An 11044-nucleotide genomic window follows, 5' to 3' on the forward strand; every position below is an offset into this window, starting at 1 on the left:
GTGTCCTGTGAGAAATTTCTGCTCTAATTAAAGCCATACAACCCTCTTTGAGTTCAACAATAATAGTTTTCCCCTGGTCTGAGAAAGCTCTGCATAGCAGGAACTGACTTATGTGATAGTAATTATACCAACAGACTTATAATCTATCCTAGTTCCTTAGAAAGAACAGTATTATGGAGGAATTTAATGTTGAAGAGGTTAAAGTGCTGAGAAGAAAGTATATATCTCTCTCTCCCTCCTTAGGTGAAAGAGACGAGCTTCAATATCCCAAATAAGATTTACCCATCTAATGAATTCTCATATCTGAGATTTAATTTGGATGTGAATAATTATGTGTTCTGTGAAAATGATATTGAAAATTAGAATAACGGTTTTCCATTGTGAATCAGTGCAGCCTCTCTGGAATAATATGTGCAGCTGGTAAGAAGATTGAATTACCACATTTGTCAGCAAAAGCAATCAGATTTTGAATGTGTGATGAAAATTGTAATTTGGACTCTCTTCGTTTTACTAGGGAAGTGTTTTGCTTTTTTTTGTTTGTTTGTTTTTTTTAACATACATGCAAGTTTTGTATAGATTTATGGCTGGCCTTGCAGTAAACCAGCTGAAGCCTGTAGTTGAAAAATCCTTTAAAATATTTTCTTTATGGAGTGATTATAATTAATTTGACATAAGCTTTTTTAAAATATATATTTGATTTTTCTTAAAATTATTTTCTACATTAATTCATTAACTTTTTTCTTCATGATCTAATATTGTCATATAAATTTTGTTTTATGAATAATGAAAGTGGCTCTTTGGTTTCTATTTCATGGAATCCAGCATAAGAAAAATAACCTGAAAAAAAAAACCCTCATAAATAAAATTCAGTGGTGGGTTGTTATCTCACAATTTTGATGTTATTTTCTCATATGTTTGACTTAGTAAGTCGAAATTTTAAATTCGACTTATTTATTTATCTATTGTTAGAAGCTGAAACATATGTAAGCTTTTTTCCCTGTATTGTAAATACAAATTAACGTGAAACTGAGAAAATAGCTTGAAATTTTGAGTTGTAGAGTCATTGTCAGAAGTTTATTATAACAACTGGAAATTTGGCTTATGAATGGCTAATAATAATAATAATAATAATAATAATAATAATAATAATAATAAAATTAGAAAACGGAAATAAAACGTCTTTTTGATTTCACCGGATATGACGTCACCCCGGCCTCTTTCCCGTGTCACCGTGAGCTGTGGTAGTCCCTGCCGCTGCTGCTGCCTGTCAACAAGACTTGTGTGTCCGGGTTTTTGTTTTTAGCCTTTTGTGACACACTGTCTTCCACCACCATGCCCATGTACCAGGTAAAGCCCATCTGTGGGGGTGACATAAAGATTGATTTGCCCACCTGCATGTACAAGGTACCAAATATCCACGCGCAGCAAGGAAAAAGCTGCACCCCCGAACACGCGCTTCAGGTAACTAATCACATTTCGAAGTTATAATTTTATTCTTTTTATTATCATTATTATTATGATTATGATTATTAACTCTTTCGCTTGAGCTATGCTCCTCTCCCTGTTCGTTGTTTCCATTCATAGTTGCGCTTCTCGGACGCGATATTAGCTGGAGCTGTCTGTAGCCGAGCTAGCTAACTTAGCTTGTCAGGGAGTAATCTCAGTTTTAGGCTGATGCAACAACTACAGCGTGTCTCCGCTGTTTTACATCAAGATTATTAAACGGCATGCAGTAGTGAAACGGTTCGGTTAGGTTGTCTCCAGTCTGTGACATTGTTTTTAATGTAATCGATCAGGATTGTGTCTTTATTTGAGACCATTCTTCATTTGTGGGGGTGCACCGACCGTACTGTTTCATCTGCAAGTTCATGACACTGTATTGGGGAAATTGCAGCAGTCACGTTTGGTTACAAACTTAATGTTATCATAGATGTAATTATCTCATCGTTATAGACTTAACTAGGCAGCTATATACCAGCAAGTAATATTGAACCCATATTTACGTGTTACTGAATAGTCATCTTAATTAGAGATTTTTCATTTTAATTAATTTTACTGTTGGTTAATTATAGATTTTTCTTGTTTGATCATCATGGAGGCATGCTATTTCAGTGGCTGGACCAGTTTAGATACAAAATGGCCAATAGAACCAGCTGTAAACCCCCCATGGTTTGATAGTGTAATATTTTTGCTTTCACTTTCAGCATCTGCAGTGGAGCATAAACGATTCTGTTGATTCATGACTCACAGCATGGCTTTCATGAATGTATAGCATGTTTTCTTTGCACATTTCAATGATGTTTATGTGATGAGATTGAGGCCATGAAGAGAATTTGAACTTCATCTGTCCTTAGAGATTTCTGGTGTTATGCATTAACCAGACATATAAACTTGTAGTCAGACTTCAGATAGATGTGTAGTCTTTGTGTATCTTGAAAATAGCTGACTGAGTAACCACTCAGCTCTGTTTACCTCTGCAGAGTTGAGTCACCACAACATTTTGATTGTAAAACTGATCAAAATTTAGTTTAAAAACAACAAATTAAGCATACTAAAAGTATAGCAAATTATGGGCCATTTTTTTCCTACTTTTTTTTTTTGTCAAAGCAGCTGTTAGTAATTACTACATGGAATGACATAGGAGCTTCAAATTGGTACCATAGGTGTGCCTCATAGGAGGATAAGGGGTAGTCGCCAGTATTTGTTTGCTTTACATTAGTCATTCATGTGACTGGGTGGTTTAAGCCAGATTCAGTGTTGTTTTTTTGTTTTTTCTGTGTTGCTTCAGAATGGCGAGGTGGACCCAGCCGTCAAAGCTCTGGAGGCCCGGCAGGATGAGATCATGAGAAAACTCTATGAGCTGAAAGCAGCTGTGGAGGGCTTGGCCAAGACGGTGATGACCCCTGATGCCGATCTGGACCTGACAGTCAGCAGCAGCCTCTCCTCCCAGTGCTCCACAACCTTCAAAAACACCACAGACCTGGACACAGTACTGGGCAAGGTATAAAAAAAAAATCTTTTTTTGTCTTTTGTTTGTCGCTACTGGTAACATTTCTTTCAAACTACTCACTGGCAGTAATTTTAACTGAATGCTTTACTGTTACTGCCTTTTCTTGCCAGTAGTAGTAATCTCTTATCCATCTTCCTGATCACATCTCCTCTGTCATTCCAGGTTTTTATACTGTTAACCTGCTCAACCTGGCTATAATTGAGTTTACCTTTTAAGCCTACCTTAGGGTATAGACTGAATATTAGCTGTATGTGCAGGCTGTAGTGGTGTCATAATAGCAGAGCCTATCTTTATGTGACCAGGATCTCGGTGCTCTCCGTGATATCGTCATAAACGCCAACCCGGTGCAGCCACCCCTGACCTTGCTGGTGCTCCACAGCCTGCTCTGTCAGCACTATCGAGTGCTCTCTACTGTCCACGTCCACTCCTCTGTTGCCAGTGTGCCACCACAGCTTCTGTCCTGCCTCGGACCACGGCACACAGACAGCTACGCCCGCCACATGTTTCAGCTGGGCTTCACCCTCATATGGAAAGATGGTGAGGTCACCTGGGCACTTTTGCACATTATAATAATAATAATAATGGATTGTTCTGAGTGTCAGATTTGAACAGTCACACATGCTTGAGGATGTTTTTCTGGTTTCTTCCAAAGAATCAGTTTAGAAATCCTACTTAGAAGTTCTAGAAAGTCAAGAACCTAAAACAGTAGTGGTCATATGTTCATTGTACATGGCCCTGTGTCCTTGCTCACTTTAATGTGCTGGTGCAAGGCAGTGCTGATACAGTTTAATTTGGATGTAATGTCTTGTGAAAGTATGTGGGTGGCTTGTTTCATAGAATTCTAGTTTTTCTAATACTATGAAACCAATTATCATATCATAACCACGTCAGGGTATTTTTAAAACAAACAAAAACAACTGCAATCAGACATAGTCTTCTGAGTAGGCGTTCAGCTACTTTATTCTTTAGTGTATAATTAGGAAGCAATGCGTCATTTATGAGATGCAGATAATGAATTCATTATCAAAAACACCTCAGTTTTCTAATGCAGTGAAGTCTGGGAATGCTGCACGCCCATATTGTGACTTACCATCAACATACTTTGCTGTTTTGTATATTTGACTCTTTACTTGAACTAGAAAAATTAGAAGCATGTCCTATTAAAACAAAAATTGTACCCATAAATCTATCAGGAAAGTGTTTACTGAGGTCAAAGATCCAGTGAGTAGTTGAGTTTTGTTCCCACAGACTCTTTTCATAGAATCTTTTTATACAGCCGCCCCCTCCTGGTCATTAGAAAGAATGTGGGTTTATGGCACTTAAGTGTTGGTTTCACTTTTTAGACCCATGCCCTACAAAAGCAGATGTTTTAATCTTTATATTGACACCATTTGTCTAAAAGTTATGACCTCATTTCTCTTCTGCATCCACAGTTCCTAAACCACAGATGAAGTTTAGCATCAAGAACATGTGTCCCATTGAGGGTGAGGGCAACATAGCACGCTTCCTCTTTAAGCTGCTTGCCCCCTATCCCAGTGACCCCGCTGTTGCTACCCTGGTGGACAGCTGGGTGGATACGGCTTTCTTCCAGCTGGCAGAGGGCAGTGTCAAAGAGCGATCCACTGTTCTGCGGGCCCTAAACTCAACTCTGGGTTCCAACCCCTGGCTAGCCGGACCAGAGTTCTCCCTGGCTGATGTCGCCTGCTACTGCTGCGTGCTGCAGAGCGGCTCGGCCTCCTCATCTCCGGCTAACGTCCAGCGCTGGATCAAGTCTTGCGAGAACCTGGGCCACTTCAGCCATGCCAAGCTCCTTCTGAAATGACTTGGGCTGTTCCAGGACCAGACACCAGATGCAAAGTGAGAGAAGGGCATTAGAATAATAAAATATATCCCCGCCATGTCTGAAACACCTCCTGATGCTTCCTTCCTTGCTCTAGCGTAACACTGAACTGACACAGATGAAGTAGAAGCACTATGGCAGATGGGTAAAGTGACTCAACGGTATTTATTTTTGCCATGATGCTATAGAGAGATCCTAAAGCTGCATTTTGCAAGGGAGGAAGAATAAGGAGATGGTATGGACAAGGGTTTGGTGATGGGTTCAATCAGTGATACTAACGGAGGTTATTAGACAAACACACACACACACACTCTACACCTTCCACCCACTTTGTGCCTAACACGACCCTGTTAAAAATGTGTGTGGTGATGGGTATTGCTTGTTGTTTTCAGAAGTAATACTTTGTACCATTCGTGTGTTTTGTTTTTCTGAAATCATTAAAACTTCTACTTTCTACTTCAAACTTTGTGCCCAGGTTTGATTTGTTGCACTGTTTGATCACTTCAAAAACCATTTCACTCCAAGTAGACAAACGGCTGGCATTTACTGAAGTGCACATCTGTGTCTAACAGGTGGCAGGAGTGACATTAAGTGACAGAAAATAATTTTCTAGCATGTCATTCATCAAGCTTATTCAGATGTTTATCATATCCAGTCAAACAGAGGTGCACTGAACCAAAAGGGTAGAAAAAAAAACACACACAAGAACTCACTTCTTTGCTACAGGAATAGATTCACACCTACTACCAATTTAAAGTCAGCAACTAACCTAAAATGCATGTGTCTGGACTGCATTTTAGGGCCCCTAAACCCTGTATTGATCAGTGCATATTTTGCGTCATCCAACCACATATTAACGATACAGAAGCTGTGATTGAGCCTTTAGTACATTTACACACTCTTCCTGGGTTCTCTACAGGTACTCCCAGCTTCCTCCTACAGTCCATAAACAAAGACCCCTGAACTCAGTGCAACTCCAGATACTTCTGTTTCATTTTACTTTGCAGCAGCAAAGAATTGTTGCTTTACTCTTTAATCTACACTCCTCCAGCTTCTTTCTCTGCAATCAGTTGTGTAAGCTGTTTTTTCTCCCTATCAGAAGCTGCACTATGGAACAGAATCCCAATTCAGAAGAGAAATAGGTTTTCAGTTTTCAAGTCCGTTTAATCCTCTGTGACTGCTGTAGGCAAACTCACGGAAAATCACTCAGAGAATATATTTAGGAATAATATATCGAAGGGAAAGCAAATCCCAAGGTTTTTCAGGCTCTCTGCGGGCTGGTTTTTGCATTTTCAAAAATGTCAGGTCTTCGACAGCTCGGGTCCAGACAGAGCCTGTGTTTGCATTCTCTGACAGCCTCCTGTTGGTCTCCAGGCAGCTGTCTGACAAGACGAAAGCTCTTAGCTGACATCCGGGCACATGGCAAAGAATACACTGGGGAAATGTGCACCACTGCTTTGCATCTTCCTCGCACACAAACACACCCGGACGCATTTGAAAGTGCAATGAGTGTTTGCCGAACGCGTTTGGTGCTGCATGTAAATAAGGCAGCTGATGTCATTCTGTAACTAATCTAATTACTTGTGCCTTGCAATTGGTTTTTATGAGAGGGGGGGGGGAAAAAAGGCGAGACACAAACAAACAAAAGGAGAGGGGGGGGGTCTCTTCTTGTCGCTTTATATATGATATAAAATACAGACAGGAGATGCATTCTTACTCAACAGCTGTAGAAAAAAAACTGAAACTGAAAGACAAAAATCACTTCAGTTTAACCCCGTGGCTACATCAAATCACAACAACAGCACAGATAAAGATGCTTTTTGTCAGTCCGAGTGTCAGTGTCTATGATTGTCAATCAGATGTTTTATTAAGCCATTCTGGAGTGGGAGACATATGCTTTGCCAACCAAAACAGGCAGGGGGGATAAATATTAGAAAGAACATTTGGGCTAAAGTGCCTGAAATGAGATATTGTTCAGTGTTCTCCTGTGATGACTTCAAAACAATATGGTTTGATTTTGTGTCGGTTAAAAGTCTGAGACAGCCATCGGTAACCCCTTCACTCGCTGACCAGAGAGCACAGGTTGCTGTTGTATCTCAAAAGCTGAATGCGCTCGAAATAGTCGTCAGTCAGAAAGTTTCTCTGTGACGTCACCAGGTTGCCCTTCTGGCTGAAGAGACGCTGGACGGGGGCCGTGGACGGCAGGGTGGTGTTGTATTTTAGGAAGAGCTGCTTCACTCTTGGGAAGTCCTGCAGGCACTCGAGGCTCTTCCCCGTTCCTTCTACATACTTGCGAATCTCCTCCAACACCCCCCGCTGCTGGATCTGGACGGCCGGTTTCACTGAGCCGTAGCTAAAGAAGTCATCCTCAGATTCAATGGTGGACAGGTTGCGGCTGGTGTTCGCCTCGGTTACGGTGCAGGGATCCATCTGGGACGCCTCCGAGGCCAGCAGGGCGCACATCTCCTCCCTCTCGGAGGCCGCCATCCACCACAAGCGAAACTGAGGAGTGGTCGCGGTCGCAATCTTCGCTTCGGTGCTGCCAAACAGCTCCTGGAACCGCACGTCGATAGCCATTACAATGGCGTTGATGGCATCGCCGAAGTATTTTGCGGCATCCTTCTGCTCATTTAGCTTGTTCTTCAGACTGAGTACGGTTGGGATGACCAGGCCCAGGTAGCATTTCTGCTCCGCCTGGAAAAGTTCGAGTGCAAATGCGAGCGGGTGAAACACAGTCACATATTCCTTCAAGAAGGCCATCTCCTCCGGCTGAAAGCGTGGGACCTCGAGGCGAGCGCAGAGCTCCGTCAGCTCCCGCTCGCTGAGAGAGACAATCTTCTGCACGGCACAGTACTCTACGTTCCAGCGTATAACGGTGGGGACGACGAGTGCCATCTTCCCTATCTCCTCTGCCGCGTCCATCCCGACCTGGAGATGGTGGCATTTGCTCCATATGGCAAACACTTTAGCCATGGCACTGTAATGTAGCTGGCACATGGGCCCCTGTGACACAGCCTGCCAGAAGTCATCAGTGACGATCTGCTCCAGGGTGTGTGACGCGCAGCGCTGCACGGTGGGCAGAAACAGCAGCATGTCCTGCTCCGGCTCACCCTCGAGCACGGTGCTCACGTTCTCGTAGAAACCGATGTCGTCGTCACTTTCTTGGCTGTCCAGCGCAAACTCCCTGAAGACACTGATGAAGGGGCTGCCGTTATCTGTGACTGTTGTCTGAACTTTACTCTCAATATTGTAGGCCACGTGGACGTCGTGTATGCGGCCGGCGATGGTGTCATACGTGATCCTGCCCTGCAGCCGTGCAAAAGCCAGGGCGGCGGATTTCCTCTCCAAAGAATCCATATCGATCCAGTGACAGGTCATCCCAAAGAAGCTCCTGTTGTGGGCTGTCCAGATGTCCGCTGTGGTGCACACATACTGGACGCTGCTGAGCTTAGACATCAACTCTTCCCGCATCTTGGAGAATCCATGGTCCACCTTAGTAAACAGGGTCACCCTGTCCATGGATTTGAGCCCTTCAGTTAAACCGGCAATCAGCTTCCTGAAGCCAGGCTGCTCCAGCACATAAAATGACTGGCAGTCCTCCACAATGAAGTTGAAGATCAGATCATCGATCTTTGCCTGGGTCAGGCATTTGGAGATGATTTCCGCTTTGAGCTTTTTGAGCTGGCAGTGTCTGCTTTCCTCACCGTTGTATTCCTCTTTTTTCCGTCCTCTCTTGGCATCAGGCCTGGCTTCACAGCCTAAATGTGTTCTCTAGAAAACAAAGAAAGATTTCATGGCAGTTGTTTTTTTTTTCTTTAAACAGACTTTCCCAACATTTTATAAACTTTAATTGCACTGAAAAACACTCCTAAGAACACTTCTGCAGAGTAAAGCGACTGTTTGTGTTTTTTTTCTTTCCAGAGAAGTTGAGCACTACGAGCCTCCAGCGCCTGTAGCATGCAGCTGCAATGTAACGTTATTAATCACGAGGGTGGCTATTCATTCATTGAGTCTTTTAAACATTAACAAACACTGGAACGGGAAGTTGTACCGGGGCTGTTAGGCTGACTGACTTACGTCTAAATGTTTCTTTAGATTTGAAGTGGAGGTTTTTGACGTGGACAGCAGATTAACCCTCGGCAAGCACAGATTACACTGGACGATGATATTTTTCCCTTGATCTGCCTTGTACGTGAAATGGTGTCGATAACGCCAAGTATTAATGGCCGATTTGGTCTCGCCGCTGGTTTCTTGGTGATCCGCATCCATTTCGAATTCTGTCTCTGTTGTTACTGGTACCTTGAAATATAATAAAAGTATCGTAATCCGATTTAGTAATCGTGATTACACGTAAAGTAACGATGGCGGTAGAGCAATCCTCATGAAAAAGGGGCAGGCCTTTGTTCAGATGCTTCCCAGAAAACGAAGAAGGAGACGACAACACCGTCAGCTAGCTTCCCCACATGCGCTCTGACAGCAGCAACGGCAAAGAATGGGAACACTGGCGGAAGTACGCATGCGCCATACCCAAACGAGTCCCATCAGAGTGTCGTCACTGTCCGCTCCTTGTACGTTTGATTGCGTTGACTGTGGCGCTTTCACCAGCAGTTCCTTTTCCCCTCTGTGTTTCTGCGAGTTGGCGCCACCACCAGGCAGCAGACGTAAGAAACGACAAACGACGCAATCAATGGAGACATTGTTTCAAAGACCGAATATATTAAATGAGCAAGCAGTTACAGAAAATAACCATGCGAAGAAAATTAATGGGGGAAAAAGAGAAGCTTAGAACAGTTTCCTTTTACAGCCTATCACAAGTTTCACACAGGGGATCTGAAAGGCTAAAACGACAGTAACACAAGCACAACTGTTGGATTGTTTTAGTCTGGACAGCCTTTAAAGTTGTTCAGATTCAGCGGACAGACAGATGTTCGTGCATCATTTAACGCAAAGGTATGAAGTGGTATTGAGCCCGCTTTGTTCTGACTTTTAACTGAGTCCCATTCGTTTCCACACCGCACTTTCAGTTTTTAGGTGCATATTTCTAAACAGCGGTCAGTTTTTCTTTTCTGTTTTTTTTTTTTTTTATTTGTACATTTTTGTTGTACAGGTTTATACTTTAGTGTCATTCTCTTTCTATTGTATTAGTGTTTTTATCATATTCCTTCAGCAGCTGGAAAGGTGGCCGTCCTCCCTGAGCTTGGTCCTGCTCGAGGTTTCTTCCTGTTAAAAAAAACTCTTGCCAAGAAGGGTTGCACGATTCTTGGGGGGGGGCTCTAATACCGCGGGGTCTTACCTAATAGTATAAACCACATTCAGGGGACTATTGTTACTAATTGACTCTATATAAATGAACTTGAATTGTTAGCTTTACAGTTGGCTGTGGTGTGCAGCTATGTAATGTTAATGTAATATAAAATCTTTAATCCCTGAGAGAACATAGAAAAAATGTATTAAATTTACTGAGAAGCAGGAAACATTACATTTTAAATTAAGGAATGCATCAACTTTCTTTCTGTGTTTTAACGAGGTTATGGAGCACTTTCTTTTCTTTTCTTTTCTTTTCTTTTTTTAAAACATTTGTTGGCATTTTATTTATTTATTTATTTTTAAATTTCTAATTTAAATTTATTTATTTTTTCACAAATCATGGTCACAATACATAATGAAAACGTTGCCATTATACAAAGAGAGAGAGAGAGAGAGAGAAATTGAGCACTTTCGTGACATAATAAAATAAAACAACTCATGACACAAATAAATACTCTTCATTTGCTTTATAATACACACTGCTGGCACACATGGAAATTATATACAACCTGGCCAAACAATCAGACAATATGCTGTTTGTTACGGCTCTCTTTACTGGCGTTTCTGTTATTCTTTCGTTTATCTGAGCATAACAACACAAACTCCTCTCTGTATAATGCAGCGCAGTCCATTGTCGCCATAAGTCTTTTGAAATGACCACAGAGTTTATTCAGTGCTTTTCCCAAGTTGATTTCATTCATTCATTAAGCAGCATATGGGAACGTAAAGACACACTTGTACCGAGTTTGTGTAATATGGAGAATAAACTATTCTGAACACAATTGTTCATTAAAACAAATGTGAGCGCTTGCCTTACCTGCCTTGATTTCAGCACCATCAAGAGTTGTTTCATTCATTCATTCATTCCCATAAGCCCTATGCATCTT

At 42.0% G+C, this 11044-nt stretch overlaps 2 protein-coding genes across 3 annotated transcripts; one reads left to right on the plus strand and one right to left on the minus strand.

Annotated features, from left to right (window-relative positions):
• Positions 1-1209: 1209 nt before the first annotated feature.
• On the plus strand, positions 1210-5313 carry aimp2 (aminoacyl tRNA synthetase complex interacting multifunctional protein 2). Of its 2 annotated transcripts, none has more exons than XM_080904965.1 (4): positions 1210-1461; positions 2789-3001; positions 3313-3547; positions 4444-5313. In XM_080904965.1, exons 1-4 carry the CDS (start codon positions 1333-1335, stop codon positions 4830-4832), a joined length of 966 nt encoding a protein of 321 aa, XP_080761091.1. In that variant the 5' UTR covers positions 1210-1332; the 3' UTR covers positions 4833-5313. The 2 variants fall into 2 exon arrangements, with proteins under 2 accessions (XP_080761091.1, XP_080761092.1); XM_080904966.1 differs by having other exon boundaries at positions 1218-1347.
• A 1202-nt stretch (positions 5314-6515) lies between these two features.
• Positions 6516-9330, minus strand: zbedx (zinc finger BED-type containing X). Its single transcript, XM_080906083.1, has 2 exons — positions 8928-9330; positions 6516-8621 (listed from the first exon to the last, which is right to left on the minus strand). Exons 1-2 carry the CDS (start codon positions 9117-9119, stop codon positions 6909-6911), a joined length of 1905 nt encoding a protein of 634 aa, XP_080762209.1. The 5' UTR covers positions 9120-9330; the 3' UTR covers positions 6516-6908.
• Between the last annotated feature and the right edge of the window lie 1714 nt (positions 9331-11044).

Source organism: Rhamphochromis sp. 'chilingali' (assembly GCF_963969265.1).
Source record: "Rhamphochromis sp. 'chilingali' genome assembly, chromosome: 15".
NCBI classification, from domain to species: Eukaryota; Metazoa; Chordata; class Actinopteri; order Cichliformes; family Cichlidae; genus Rhamphochromis; species Rhamphochromis sp. 'chilingali'.

What these genes read in the sequence shown, in the direction of transcription:
- aimp2 (XM_080904965.1), top strand. Translation starts at nt 1,333, where the DNA reads ATGCCCATGTACCAGGTAAAGCCCATCTGTGGGGGTGACATAAAGATT. An exon ending in CCCCCGAACACGCGCTTCAG is followed by an intron (nt 1,462 to 2,788) that starts GTAACTAATCAC and finishes GTGTTGCTTCAG; the next exon opens with AATGGCGAGGTGGACCCAGC. An exon ending in TGGACACAGTACTGGGCAAG is followed by an intron (nt 3,002 to 3,312) that starts GTATAAAAAAAA and finishes TTATGTGACCAG; the next exon opens with GATCTCGGTGCTCTCCGTGA.
- zbedx (XM_080906083.1), bottom strand. Translation starts at nt 9,119, where the DNA reads ATGGATGCGGATCACCAAGAAACCAGCGGCGAGACCAAATCGGCCATT. An exon ending in ATCTAAAGAAACATTTAGAC is followed by an intron (nt 8,622 to 8,927) that starts GTAAGTCAGTCA and finishes TTTGTTTTCTAG; the next exon opens with AGAACACATTTAGGCTGTGA.